The sequence below is a fragment of the Momordica charantia genome (genome assembly GCF_013281855.1).
Source record: "Momordica charantia cultivar OHB3-1 chromosome 5 unlocalized genomic scaffold, Mcharantia_2.0 BLBB01000005.1, whole genome shotgun sequence".
Classification (NCBI taxonomy): Eukaryota; Viridiplantae; Streptophyta; class Magnoliopsida; order Cucurbitales; family Cucurbitaceae; genus Momordica; species Momordica charantia.
Window position 1 is genome coordinate 25,272,864 of NW_028275163.1, and position 14,819 is coordinate 25,287,682.

Here is a 14,819-nt window from a genome sequence, read left to right on the forward strand (position 1 = left end):
AAATGAGAAAGTCAGTTTACACATTTATGTGTAAGTCTAATAATTTGAGATGGGTCTCATACTAGTTAAGAGTTTTTATTTTGATCTTTTTGTTGGTGGTATGCAATAATGATAAAGTAGAGGGAGCTTAATGTTTGAGTTTATGTAGGTGCGGTGGGTCCATCACCATCCTTCCTCCTACGTGCGTTGGGGGATAAGATCTATTATTATTGTATTACCTGATCTATGAACTGCTGTTTGTGAGCTTGCTGTTTGAGTTATGATATTATGTTTATGTTAACTGAGATTTGTTTTAGTGATCCTTAGATAAGAGAGTACGATCCTCCACTTTTTTGTTTAATATATTTACTTTTGAAAAAAAAATGATAGTATTATGTTATTTTGTTTTTATAAATATTTTAAGGCTTCCATTTAAAGACTATGACGAAGTAAATTTTAAAATTATTTACTCCAAATTATTATTTACAAACTAACAATTTTGAAGTGGAGTAATATTATCCGACTAATAATTTTTTCAAGTGGAGTAATATTATCCGACAAATAATTTTTTAAGCATAGTAATTTTTTCTATTTCAGAGACGGTCACTTACGCAATAGTAATGATAGTCCTCACAAAAAATGTTAAATAACAAATTTAGAATCTAAATTTATAGATTTGTGTCTAATAAATCTCCCAAATTCTAAAGAATATTAAGAAACACGTGCATCTTATAGTTTTTATTTCAATGTTTAAAGATATAAAATTTAATTTGATTTTTTTATCTCTAAATGTTTACCTCACCAAGTTTTTTCGTATTTTCAATGCTTATCTCATAAAACAATGTCTCAATAATTTTTATCACCCACTGATGCGGTTAGTGTGATTAAAAGTATTACTCTTCAATTATTTAAAATTTTTTTCTAAAAAATACATATTCATGGATTTTTCATCTTTTTTTTCCCAAACATAACAATACATAAAGTAAATAAAACTTTGTTTCAATTTCTTATTTGAGTCATTGAAAAATAAAATGACAAAAAAAAAAAAATAGTGAGAGATAGAGATGCATTCAGGACAGCCGTTCTTTGCCATGTTCGAGTTCCGGTCCAATTCCTTGTCCTAGCTTGTCGGGAATGCCAACCGCAGTCATGTTCCGATGGATTGCTCCGGCTATTTACATCACACGATGATCACCTTACGAAGGAGGAGGTCATTAAGAGAGACCTCGCGGTTATCAAGTGTCATCCCAGAGTGGATCCATCCAAGGTGATTCGATCATATCACTCATTTTTCCTTCCTTTTTTCCAGTTGATTGAGTCGTTTGGAAAAAAAAAATAACTAAAAAAGTTGAATATAAGAAAATATAAGACATTGACTAAAGGAGAAAATTAATATATCGAAAGAGAAAAGAAACTCAACTTTTGATGAAGAAAAAATTGGGAGAAAGAGTAAGAAAAAACTCTTTATATAGTTGTTGAAAATAAAAGGTTACGAAATTTTTGAAATTTCTTATTAGTTATAATTCAAAATAAGTTATAACTTTTTAACATAGAAATAAAGACACAAAATCATCCCTATTTTAACTCTGTATATTATAACCTTTAAGATGAAGAGTTTATTAGAAAGAGAATTAATTTGAGAAAAGTAAAATTTGTAACGATGAAGATTAAATATTTTAAAAGAAATAAAAAAAAAAAGGGAAAGCGACGTGGGAGCGTGGCAGAAAGAAAAATTTATATTTGAAAGATAAAATTATCCTCAAAATATCTATGAAAATATTGAAATTAAAAGGGGAATGGAGAAAAAATTTATCTTATATATATTTAATTTTCAATCTTGTGTCTCGATAATTTATTAGATTTCAAAAAAGTGTATAAATATATAATTTTAGTGGAAGATTGGAGACATTTTAGACAAACCTAAACTTATTATAAAAGGAAAAAAAGAAATCATCCGCGTAGCGCGTACTGTTTTCACGAAACGAACAGGTGCTGTTGGAGGATCAGCGATCACAGCCATTTATCATTCTAGAGAAAAACGAGGCGAAACCCGCGCAATCCGAGCAGTGCAAACATTTTAACTCTTTCGTTCTCCGGCACGCAGTGAAGGTAAAAGTAAATCGGAAGAACAAAAAGGGAGAGAAAATTAAGAGGCCTCCCGTCGGTGATTACCCTCATATTTCTTCCTCAGATTTATGCTCTGTTTTATACTTTTTTGGCTTGCAGATATGTTTAAATTACAATGTCTCCAGGCGATCCGCTGAAGAACGCTTTATTCGTATTCTCTGTTGTTTCAGATACTAGTAGGCTGTGCCGCTGTCTTCCTCCTTTTTGTTTTCGGTAAGTTTCTTCTTCCTTCTTTGTGTTTGTCTTTCTTTCTGAGATTCAGGTTTAGTGTTTGGTTTAGGTGGCCGTTTCAGTAGGGCTCGGGTTTGATTTTGAAGAAACTATTAATTTGGATTTCGAGATCGTTTAGTTTTTTTTTTTCAACTCATTTACTCTTTTCATTCCTACACTTTATCACTAAACTGCTACGGAGTTGACCGTATTGCTTCAATTTATATTTCTCCACTCGTCGATTCTTATGAGGATTGAAGGTTTTTTTGTTGGTAACAATGCCAGGACCGGGATAATTGAATTAATCTGTCTTCCTCTCTTTTATGTCTTCTTGTCTGCTTGTTTGCTTGTTTTTGTTTTCCCGAGGTTTTGGTCCAGTGCTTGGTTGAGTTGGTCATATCATTACAGTTCGAGTTAGCAGAAGCTATTCATCTGGATTTCGAGGGCGCTTAGTTTTCTTTTTCAATGCATCTACTCTTCTCATTCGACTATTTGATTAACAGCTACGGAGTTAACACTAATGATTTAGTTTCTCTTTCTCCACTCGTCACTTCTTATGAGGATTGAAGGTTATTGTTGGCAATAATGACAGGATAACTGAATTAATATGTGTTCCTCTCTTTCTTGTTCTTTTTTGTTTTTATTTTTGTGTTGTTTTGTTTTGTTTTTTGAAATTTTGGTTTAGTGCTTGGTTTAGGTGGCCGTATAACCATGGTTCGGGTTTGGAGAAGCTATCATTAGGGTTTTGAGATCTCATAGTTTTTTGCTTTTATCCCAATTACTCTTATCATGCCTACATTTTGATTATCAAAATGCCACGAAGTTAACAGCAGTGCTTTGATATCTCTTTCTCCTCTTGTTAGTACGTATGGGATTGAAGGTTCTTGTTGGTGACAATGCCAGGATAACTGAATTCATCTGGCTTCCTCTATTTATTGTTTTCGTCAAGTTTCTTCTTGTTTGTTTGTTTTCATTTTTTTTAACCTGAGATTCTGGTTTAGTGCTTGGTCTAGGTGGCCATATGATTATGGTTCAGGTTTGGAGAAGCCATTCATTTGAATTTAGAGGTCGCAAAGTTTTTTTTTTTAGTGTATATGCAGATATGTAATAACAAACTCATTTACTCTTCTCATTCCCACCATTTTGATTATCAAACTGCTGCAGAGTCAACAGTAGTGCTTGAATTTATCTTTCTCCACTCGTCAATTCTTACAAGGATTGGAGGTTCTTGTTGGTAAGACTTCCAGGATAATCGAATTAATAAGTCTTCCTCTCTTTCTTGTTTCAGTATGTCTATTCTTGTTTTCTTGTTTGTTATTTATTTTTCCTGAGATTTCGGTCTAGTGCTTGGTTTACGTGTCCATATCATTAGGTTTGGAGAAGCTATTCAATTGGATGGCTTAGTTTCTATTTTTTAAAAATAATTTACTATTCTCATTCCTACATTTTGATTATCAAATGGCTACTAAGTTAACAGTAGTGCTTTAATTTCTCTTTCTCCAGTTGTCAATTCTTGTGAGAATCAATTCTTATGAGAATTGAAGGATCTTGTTGGTAACAACTAATATGCACTACTTTTTCTTGCTTTTCTGTTCTCAGCTAAAGTGAAGAGAGTCTAAAATTTTTATTTCCTCCTTTCTGGATCTTAAGTTTGTTGCATCTGTCGGATTTTAATTTAAACGGAGAATGGAAAATGAAAAGAAGAAGAGAAAAAACAAGAAAAAGAAAAACAAGCAGATTAGAACCTCAGAAGATGAAACAGCTGTATCAGAATCGACTTCTATGGAGGATAATCACATGAGAAATGGACAGAATGATCATAATTCAATTTCTGATGCGGTAGATCATTCACAATTACATCAGCATACCGGTGAAATAAAAGATGTATGTTTGTCTTTGAATTCAATAATCATGTTTTGCCTATCTATAAGATGGGGGTGGTTTGATTCATCGGCTCATTGCTAGTTGCTGGATTTAGTGGATGACATGAACATGTAGAGCCCCTTCTATTTATTCATTTATCTTTTAAACATGAATCGGCTCTATCTTTGAATGTTATGCATACCATCTTACCAAATGCTAGAAAGCAACTCCCAAAAAAAATAAATTGATGTCCCTTCACTATGTCTCACCGATGGTCCCCGACAGACCAAAATAAATAAATAAATAGATGTAAAAAATCAACGTTATCTGAATTCGCTACTAATATTAGTGAACTACGCTTAAATTGGTTTATGTAGGCCATCTTAGAAGAGACAATTGAACATTTGAGGAAGGAGAACTTTTTGTTTGCACATACCAAGGTGACGTCGTCATTGCAAAAATTCCATTGACGAAAATAGTGTGCTTACTTTCCCCCTAATAATGCATTTGTTATTTCTTTGCAGGCTAAGCTAGAGGATACAATTAAGCACTTACACGAGGAAAACAGTTTTCACAAACAAAAAGGGGTAATCTAATTTTGAAAAACATTCAAGTAACTGATCTATGAGCTTGTTTTTATCTTTGCTTTTAGAGGTGTGTATTTTTAAATAAATATTCTTGCAGGCTGACCTGGAGTTGAAGCTCGTAGAATTTGATGGTGAAAAACACTCATGGCTTAAAAAAGAGGTGCTTTTTCTAAAAACATCTTTTTGCAATGCACCAATCTAATCATTTAAAGTTGTCGTATTTAATGTTTTTAAAGCATTAGACAGAATGAAGTGCTATAGCTTTCTAGGACTTTGCAAAGTGAAAAAGAAAGAAAAGAAAGGTCTTTTTGTAATTGTAAAGTGCGTAATAGGAAAATAAAAATTTTATTTATGGAAAACTATTGTATAAAAAATAATTAGATACTAAAAATTAAAGAAATGAGGGCTTTTTAATAGATTCTGTAAAGACATAGGCTTTTATTGAACACTGCTTATTTCTTAAAAAAATATGAAAAAGAAAAAGAAAATTGAGGAACAATATGGTGCCCTGAAGGAGGTTAATGTCTAGATGAGCTTTTTAAAACACTAGTCGTGTTTGAACAAAATTTACTTTGCATTACAATATTGATTTTTTAGGCATCTGTTGGTTCCTTGTATCATCTATCATTATTTCTTTAGAGATAGGGGATTCAATTATTTATAATCTGCAGGCAGAGTTAGAGGATAAAATTAGAAAGTTTCAAGAGGACAAGATTGCTTTGGGTTTAGAAGGGGTAAGTTTCTTATGCTACATAGTTCCTCCCCTTGCCAGGCTATTTAATCATAACCAATTTTCAGCTTGTTTCTCGGTGGATGCACGCAATTATTTGTTCTATTAGTTGCCCAAAAGTTATTGGTGCATCACTAAATCTCCTCGTTTTTAATTATGAAGGCCAGGTTACTGCAGACCATTGAGCAGCTAGAGAGAGATAAATATTCATTGATTCTTAAGGAGGTAATCGATATATTATTGGTAGACTGATGTGTTGTTGCATTATTCTCTTTTGCATTTATAACCCTGCTTATATTGGAGGAAAAAATATGTTTCTTAAAGCTACATGGTTCTTTAAGGAAAATACTTGGCGAGGAGTGAGAACCAAATCTTATTCTTACCACCATTGAAAAATTGACAACTCATTATCTTTTTAAAAAATCTATGTTATATATATATATATATATATATATATATATATATATATATATATATATACATGCCTTGAGACGGGTGCAGGTGTCCCGTTATCAAACATATATATATATTTTTTTTATTATTTTTTTTTAGAATATAACATTACAAATGTAGAGATTCAAACCTCTGACTTATAAGGGAGGTTAATATTGCTTAACAGCTGTGTTCAGTAAGTTGGTGATGGTAATAGATTGTTGACCATATGTTAGTTAGTTGAGATAGTATGCAAGTTTTAGTAGAGTACATAATTTAATTTTCATACTTGAATATAATGAGGAAAAGTACAAAATTCACTTGCCCTCATGTCACCATTCTTATACTTACTCTGTCCATTCGTGCAACTATCACTATCATTCAATCTGCTACTAATAGAAATTACATGAAATGACTCCTGCACCCTTCCACCCTTTAGGACCAACTCATTTCCTTGCTCATCTCTGGCCTTGATTGCGAGTCACATGCTTTCCTCTGTTTGCATGTAAAGTGAATTGGTGGTTTGCTATTCCTATCAATACTGCCCTACCCAAAATTTCACCTTATCTTCAAGATGGAAGGCAGAGAATTGCTTTGTTACCCAACTGAAAGGGTTCCCAGCCCCCAGGTGATTGTGTCCTGCATAAGTACATACTCTCCTATTGGTCATGCCTTGGCATTTTGAGAATGGGGAGTGGTTGTAGCAACCTTGCTGGTGGCATAACCAAGTACTTTTGTCTCCAGCAAAACATCACAGTTGCTCATGTCTTCTCGGTACGAAGTAGCTGCTGTCCACGAGAGTTTTGAGCTTAGCCGAGTGACCTATACTGCATTTGCCCCTGTTTTACTGTAAAACGTGGGAAAGCATCGTTCACCTCACCAATGGCCCTTTTTCATTGAAGAAAGGAAAAACCATTCTCCATATGCTTTTTGATAGTGTACAGATGTTCCTCCACGACCATGATAGCTGAAGCAAGGTTAACATTATGAGGGAATCTAAAGAGCATCAACAACCCACAAATCAAAATGTAGAAGCTTGGTCAACCAACGTTGGTGCTCTGCACTCGGTAATCTATATTCCAAAAAGTGCTTGAAGCTCTTTGATCGGTTATGATCCGGAGCTTTTAGCCAAAAAGTTAGGGCTTCCATTTATGAACAGAAAACACAATTGTCATCAGTTTGTTATTCATAAACCTGTCTAGCTTGGGACGGTAACACCTAACTTTAGCACGCAGTAGGTCTATATTCCTGCATAAGTAGAACAACTTCCCAATAACCCAAAGCACTAGTTTCCACTACAAACTCCTTGTCAAACTTAGGTTGCGCTAAATGCTAAGTTAGGGACCATCTCTGATGTTTTGAGTCTTCGGAAAGCCTCTTCAGCTTGTAGATTTCGCCCAAACTAATCTTTCTCAAGTTTTTAGTTAAAAGGCCAAGCAATACTATAGCTTTAACAAACTTCCAGTAGCATTTTGTCCCAAGGAACTTGATAGAATATAGTTTATTTATGAATCAAGAAGGTACAAATCAAGGAAGATTCGAGAGCTCAGTGCCTCTTCCTTGCACCACTCAGAGAAGAAGTACAAAATTACTCAAAAGAATATCTCCAGATTTTATCTCTCCCCATGTCCCACCTAACAGAAAGCTTACTTTAACCAACTAATATGCCCTGGCCCCACCACAACTAAATACAAATATTACGTAGCTCTCACACTCTTCCCACGCTTACAACTATACACTTCTGTTATTGGGGCCTATCATTACCTGGCCGAAATAGTCTCCTTCTCCTAAAGGTTATAGATCCTCCTTCGAGAGGTGGGTAGCCTTAACCGGTATGTGTTAATAAATAATAGGGAAGCCCAAAAGCTATTCCCGACCCTGTCAGGGCATTAGGGGAGATGCCACCTTGTCCTCAAGGTGAGGAGAACAAATAGCAGAAGCGGCTTCCCAGGTAGCATTAGCTCTGCCAAAACACCCTCCCAACGTATTAAAATGTCCAGAGTCCCATCCTTCGAAAGATAAGAATGCACACCAAGCACTTCAGCAGGTTGTAAATCATAACCCAAAAAATAAGACAAAGATGAAGGTATGGGAAAAACAGGCCAGCAAGAAAACATTTTATGGTTTTAGGTGTAGGCAGAGAAACCATCGCCAAATTTTATTTTGATCTCCTTTTACTTCCTCACCTGAGATCACACGGCCCAAATATTTTAAGCTCCCCTGACCAAAACAACATTTCTTGAGATTGATGTACAAGTGAGTAGTGACTAAAAAACAACATTTCTTGAGATTGATGAATTGGAGAGCTTTATTTTAACTCCCTCCTTAGGTTCTATCTTTTTGCATATTTCATCTCATCAATGAAATATTTGTTTCTCATAAAAAAAAATAAAATAGAAAAGCCTAAACCTAAATATTCTGGAAAGAGTAGCCAGGTGCATGGACTGCTTGAGCATATTCCTATTGTAGATTAGCATATCATTAAAGGGAGGATCTATAAGAAACCAAGCTTTCACCAAGAGAAATGAAATAATATACCAGAACATAAAAAAAAAGCCCGATAGAGGGACGTTCCCTAGAGAAAGGGGCTCAAATCCAAAAGAATAACAACGGATGGTTAGAGGGAATGAGTTTAAACCATGGTGACCACCTACGTAGGATTTAATATCCTACGAGTTACCTTGTCAACCAAATGTAGTAGGGTCACGCGATTGGGCCCTGATTAGTCGAGGTACATGCAAGCTGGCTCGGACACACGGATTTAAAAAAAAAATCCAAAAGAATAACACCTAACACAAACACGTAACTGATCATTACAAAATTTCTTAGAAACATACCCCACAAGGACATATTAAATCTAATAAGCTCGCGATAATCTTTCACCACAAGGCACTAGGGTTTTTAAAAAATCGCCACAACCATCTGGCCAACTTAAGCCCCATTCCTACGCCTCAAGTTCCCAATGCCCGAACCCTCCACCTCCAAAGGTCTTGATATAGGTCTTCCTCACAGACACCAGGTTTCTTTCTTCAATCTCTCTATCCAACTAGTGATGCCTTGGACCGGTGATTATGTACGAAGTCTTCTCTCGCTTCTAAGTTCGTTTATTATATGCAAAATGATTGGTGTTAGATTAGTAATTCATCGGGTAGGTAATTAAATTTGCAACTTTTACAGATAGTTTTCAATTCTTTATTAGTTGGAGAGGGAAAAGTTTATGGACGGTAGTTAGCTTGATTACATATGTTATTCTGGATATACTAGCTCTCCTTGCGTGCTGTCAATGAAAGGGAGTTATATTCTTCGAGTGTTACTGAAGTGGGTTTGTCTTCCACAGAATTCAAGCAGGGAGACGATAGTAAATAAGAACAATGACATCTCTAGGTTACAGGCACAGGTATACTCTTCATCAACTTAAGTAATCCAGAAATAAATTTTGCATAAACACATGATTTTTTTCTCTTTGGTTGATTGAAGTTGATTTCGATTGTCTAGATCTTGTTGAAGAAAATAAAAGGAGTTATGTCTGAAACATAGTGTTCCTTGCTTTCTAGTTGTGCGAATAACCACCAACTTTGCTTGTGAAATCACCATGTTTATTATTAGAATTAGTAACATATTGAATAAGGTTGGGTGGACGTTCTTGTTTTAATTGAAAACTTATCAACCAAGACCATTTGTTTACTCACTGTAGACGTTCTATTCTTTGATTTATTAGCTTCACATGAGACGCTACTTTTTGTTCTGATGAGGAATTGAAAACAAAGCCTGACAGGTTGTGGAGTTGGAAAAACATAAACGTGATCTGTTGCATGAAAACAAACAACTGATGGAAAATGTTACTGATTATCAGTCAAAAGTTATGAATCTTGAGAGGAGAATTCCTTCCATTCACTCTTCAGACCATATCACAAAGGTCCACTTCTTAATCTCACCTATTAAATGGTGGAACATTCACAAGTTTATTTTTGAATAGAATCCCTTAAAAGAAGATTGCAAGTTCTGCAAGAAGTATTAATTACTTTTCGTATATCTCATGTCAATGTGTACGAGATGAGCAGGAGATGTTGAGTTCACAAGTGGATGCAGCTCGTATTCTGGTTGATAAATTGATTACAGAAAATGCAGAGCTTATTGGGAAGGTAATGGTCTAAGAAGCACGGTCACTTCATTTTGGGTAACGTGTCCCGTGTCCGTAATGGACATTGAAACACTTACCGGACACTTGTTAGCTTAATAGATGTGTGTCACATATAGGGGAGCAAAGCTCCGACTATCAGTTATTAAAAAAAATGATGTGTGTCACACACTAGTTGTACAATATGGATTAAACACTTGTTAGACACATATCAAACACTTGTTAAGCATAAAAAATAGACCCAAGTAGTAATATAAAACACTTGTTAAGCATAAAAAATAGACCTAAGTAGTAATATAAAACACTTGTTAAGCATAAAAAATAGACCTAAGTAGTAATATAGGACAATAATAAATTGAGAGTAAGCTCATTTTTTTTTAACATAAAAATGCAGGAGTTTTTTGACTTTGAATTTTCTCCCTAAAAGAATTGTATATTTTAATAAACATGTTCTAGACTTTTAGAAAATAATGTGTCATCGTAGCCGTGCTTCTTAGGCAATAGCATTTCTATAATATCCTATACTACATTTCGGATTGACGTCATTACAATACGTTGCTTACCCGTCGATCTACCGATCTATGCTGTGATTGACAATCATTACTTATGAGTTTGAGGTTAAAATGTCATGTCATCCTTGGTATTGTTAGGTGAATGAGTTATTTGTTGAGCTTCAAAGAGTTACAAAGACCGAGCTATCTTCTGCCATGGAGCCTGGGGAGAGGGCTGGAGCCACTTTGGATTATCCCGAGATTCAGGATACAGGTAATAGGTTGGAGGCGTTAGAATCCATTTCAGTCCACAACCATAGCATTGGTAGTAATATTGTGGAGCTGGACAACGATTTATTGGCCCCAACATCTTCAATACCGATTGAAGCGGGAGAAATCGTGCAAATTCCCTTGGATGAAAATGAAGATATTGCAGAGAGTGATGAGAAGGATGTACTGCTGTCAGATGCTCCTCTGATTGGGGCTCCTTATCGGTTGATTTCATTCATGGCCAAATACGTTAGCGGTGCTGACTTGGTTGCCAAAACCTAGTGTGCCGATTCCATTATATCTTCATCCGGGAATTATCATTCTTTTATAATGGAGTTCAGTTTTCACGCGAGACAGAAATTAAAGCCGCCACCGCCAACCAGGTACAAAGAGAAAAGCTTAAGATGATTGGTGACTTCACTTATGCCACTGCCCTTTCTTATAGGCTCTCTCCCCGATACATACTGTGCGATTTTCTAAACCCGGCATTTCATCCTCTTTTAAATTTTTTGATTCCGTCTTCACATAACTCAAGCTAACAAATCCCATCTTATATTTGATGTAATACTTACTCTCTTTTAAAAAACTTAAGCTAAAGAAAGCAAAAATGCTATAGCCAATTTACTAGAAGTATCTACCAATATAGATCTAATTAGGGGTATTTTTAACAGGTAGCAAAAACATTGGCCATATTTGAATGTGGCCATTGCTTTTTTGTTTCTAATGTCAAAATTTTTACCATTAGATTTTTCATTCTTTTCTCATTCCAATTTCGCCCCTATAATAGATGTCCTTGATAATATGACTGATATATTTTAAATTAGGTATATCTAGGTGAAAGATTTTGGTGCAAGTAATAATTATCAATTATATCAATGATATATTTATTTTAGTATATCATTGATATACTATATATTACCTAATATATTGAATATGAAATATATTATTGATATAGTTGGTATAAATATAAAGCATATAACTAATATAATTGATTTATTAGATATGAAGTATATATCAATAACAAAATATATGAACCATGATGGCCATTTACCATAGAAATTAGTAATTTCTATATGTTTTTCGATACTAAATATTGTAGTGTTTTTTTGTGAGATTAATCGAGGTGCGTACATACTAACTCAGATACTCACAGATATTAAAAAAAAAACACAAAATATATGAATGGCTTACTTCATATTAAGTATGTTATTGATAAGTTTTCTTCAGCTTGAAATTTTGGGTCAAGTAATATTATAGTTTTTTTTATTGATATTTCAAATGTATCAGTTATATACTTTATGATAGGTATATTAATTAGATTAGTGATATATCTCAAATGAAGTGTATCATCGATATATTTGATATTAAATATATAAGTTATATAACACTAATATATAAAAAATAGAGTATATTACTAATATATCTTACATAAAATATATCGTATCATACTAATATATGAATAATTTATTTAATATCAGGCATAATAACTCTTTCTTCATTGTTGAAGATTTTTGTTTAAGTAATATTACATGTTTTTTTTATTGATATTTGACGTACTCCATATTATGTATATTATTTAATTGATATTACCTAATATGTAGTATATTACTGACACACTTGATATTATTAATATTTTCAAGAAATTGAGAAGATTTTAAAAGAAATTTATTAAATTAAACTTTTAATAGTAGAATATTTTAAGAAGTTACAACTTCAAATTAAGAAATAAAATAAACAACAGAAATAAACTTTCCGACCTTATAAATTTAGTAAGGGAGCATAATTGTCAAAATAATATTTTAACATAAGTAAGTGCCATAAAATAACCATTGTGGTTTCTGTTTTTCATTTTGCCATTTGTGATAAATTAGTTTGACAAATTTATTCCATTTTTAATTTATAATTTTTTTAAAAAAATTGTTAATGAATTTCAGAAGAAAAAAAAAACTGTAAGTTTTTAAAAACCGATTCTTCTTTGTTTTATAAAATTTCACTTTTATTTCCTAACATTTTTTTTTCTTTTTTTAAAGTATATCTAATATTTTTCTCTTTAAAATTTCTCTCTTTCTTAACATTTCTCTAACATATGTTTCCCTCCTCTCACCAATCTTTCTTCATCTCTCTCCTCTTTGATCTCACAATCCAATTTCTCTTTCTAAAATTTCTCTCCCTAAAACTTCTCTCCATATAATTCATCTTTCCATCTAACTTAAATCTATATCTCTCCAACTTTTTTTACCTCAATTTTTTAAAAAAGTTTTTCTAACGTCTCTATAACTTTTCTCTTTAACAAAATTTGGTTATTTTTGAGAAAACAAAAGACATTATCAAATATGTTTTTATTTTCTATTTTCAAAACTAACAAAATAATTATCAAATAGGTTGAAATATCTGTTTTTAAGAAATAAAAAACTAAAAACAAATAATAACAAACCTACGAACAGAAAATGTTATCAGGCGAATTTTATAAATCTAAAGGTGGAAGTTATAGAACCATACTCCTCTGCAATGTAAGTCTAAAAGCTGAAGAATTGGTCCGAAGTGAACAGCCCAGAGATGGAACGGATGGTTCGAGCGTATACTCAAAGCTCCAAATCAACTATTTTTAAGTTATCTTTTTGCAACATTTTGACCTAATGGGGACTTTTGTAAACATTCATTAATTCAATTTAGCATCATACCTATTCTGCAAGTCTATGGATACGGTTTGATTCCGTTTCCAATATGCAGGTCCACGTTGAACCCGGCAAACCTTGAAGCACTGCCAAGCACTAACGTATGGGTTTTGAAGAGGCCGATTGAATACCCTGCGGGAATAGAGTGTTTACAATAAAGTGGTCGAATGCTTCTTTTCCCGTTTCGTGTCCTATGAAGGCCACAGATGCATCATGAGAATACATAAAACTGGTTAAAATATTCATCTTTTAAATACTAGCATGTTCCGCTGTCTAAACTTGATCCAATCATGTTTATTACAAGCTCGTGAAAATTCTGAGAGATGATCTTTTAGAATCACTGAAATCCAATTAGTTGTCCTAAGGTTTTGATGCGTACGTTGAGGAAAATCATGTGAATACCAAGCTCAAGCTGCATTGATACGATTGAAGCAGAAGTAGGAGGAAAGTTCACTGCAGATGGAGAAAGGCTGGGGGTACTGCTGAGTGCTGGGGGTAAACACAGGTTTGCACGGGTGTGTGACCTTGAACTAGGAGTCAAGGACCTTGAGCTCGCATTTGTCTGTTTTTATCAACAGAGGAGCTGATGATGAGGTTTGTACAGATCCTATTTCGTGGGAGGATGGCGTGGATGTCGAAGCTCTCGCTGTTGAAGAAGACACTGAATTATAAGAACCATATTCCGTTTCGTTAATGAAGAACTCGATTGGATTGAGACAGCACAGTAACAAAATTTTGAAGCTTTTATGGTAGAAGCAGACCTATCTAAGAGCTACTTCTTGAAGCTAAGGTTAGTTAAGATACTTCATCCCCACTGAAGGCAAACACAAGAAGCCTGATCATCCTAAAAAAGGAAAATTAGCCGCACCAATTACTCGAATTGGTAGAAGCTTTTCCCTTTCGATTTCTTCCTTCTTGTGACTTAATGATCTCCATAGAACAAATTATGATTTCAATTGAGTTCATGTATAAAAAGGCTAATATCTACAAAGAATATGTTTCAACTTCTATGCGGACATAACAAATTTGTGGTCAGTGAAATAGTATCATGCATGCAGGTTCATAGATTTTACCTCTCTCTATTTTAGTTTGGACCATAAATGTCTACTAAAAACGGCACTAATCACGACAATGGGATGAAATTAAGTCCATTATCCATGGTGCAATGGGCTAATGATAATATTCATTCATAGGGTCATAGCTAAAGGGTTACCCAGCACTATCAAGCTTACCCCTATTGATGAATATACAGGTCTTCGATCTCCATTTTCTGTTTTGTTTTGGCTGATCCGCCGAAAACCTCCCAAATTTCCCCTT

General features: G+C 33.9%; 1 protein-coding gene across 11 annotated transcripts; it reads left to right on the plus strand.

Annotated features, from left to right (window-relative positions):
* Positions 1 to 1,936: 1,936 nt before the first annotated feature.
* LOC111024023 (Mitochondrial ATP synthase D chain-related protein) lies at positions 1,937 to 14,510 on the plus strand. 11 transcript variants are annotated; one of them, XR_015790738.1, is made up of 13 exons: positions 1,969 to 2,088; positions 2,206 to 2,319; positions 3,916 to 4,200; positions 4,557 to 4,619; positions 4,704 to 4,766; positions 4,864 to 4,926; positions 5,438 to 5,500; positions 5,659 to 5,721; positions 9,266 to 9,325; positions 9,704 to 9,844; positions 9,990 to 10,070; positions 10,717 to 11,210; positions 13,558 to 14,510. XR_015790738.1 is itself a non-coding variant. In XM_022301589.2 (13 exons), the coding sequence occupies exons 4-13, from the start codon at positions 4,003 to 4,005 to the stop codon at positions 11,107 to 11,109; spliced, it is 1,188 nt and encodes a 395-aa protein (XP_022157281.1). In that variant the 5' UTR covers positions 1,969 to 2,088; positions 2,206 to 2,319; positions 3,481 to 3,550; positions 3,916 to 4,002; the 3' UTR covers positions 11,110 to 11,580. The 11 variants fall into 11 exon arrangements, 10 of the variants coding, with proteins under 10 accessions (XP_022157282.1, XP_022157286.1, XP_022157281.1 ...); XM_022301589.2 differs by lacking the exon at positions 13,558 to 14,510 and adding an exon at positions 3,481 to 3,550 and having other exon boundaries at positions 10,717 to 11,580; XM_022301592.2 differs by lacking the exon at positions 13,558 to 14,510 and adding an exon at positions 3,481 to 3,550 and having other exon boundaries at positions 1,973 to 2,088; positions 2,277 to 2,319; positions 10,717 to 11,580.
* The last annotated feature ends 309 nt before the right edge of the window (positions 14,511 to 14,819 follow it).

What these genes read in the sequence shown, in the direction of transcription:
- LOC111024023 (XM_022301590.2), top strand. Translation starts at nt 4,003, where the DNA reads ATGGAAAATGAAAAGAAGAAGAGAAAAAACAAGAAAAAGAAAAACAAG. An exon ending in TTTTGTTTGCACATACCAAG is followed by an intron (nt 4,620 to 4,703) that starts GTGACGTCGTCA and finishes ATTTCTTTGCAG; the next exon opens with GCTAAGCTAGAGGATACAAT. An exon ending in ACTCATGGCTTAAAAAAGAG is followed by an intron (nt 4,927 to 5,437) that starts GTGCTTTTTCTA and finishes TATAATCTGCAG; the next exon opens with GCAGAGTTAGAGGATAAAAT.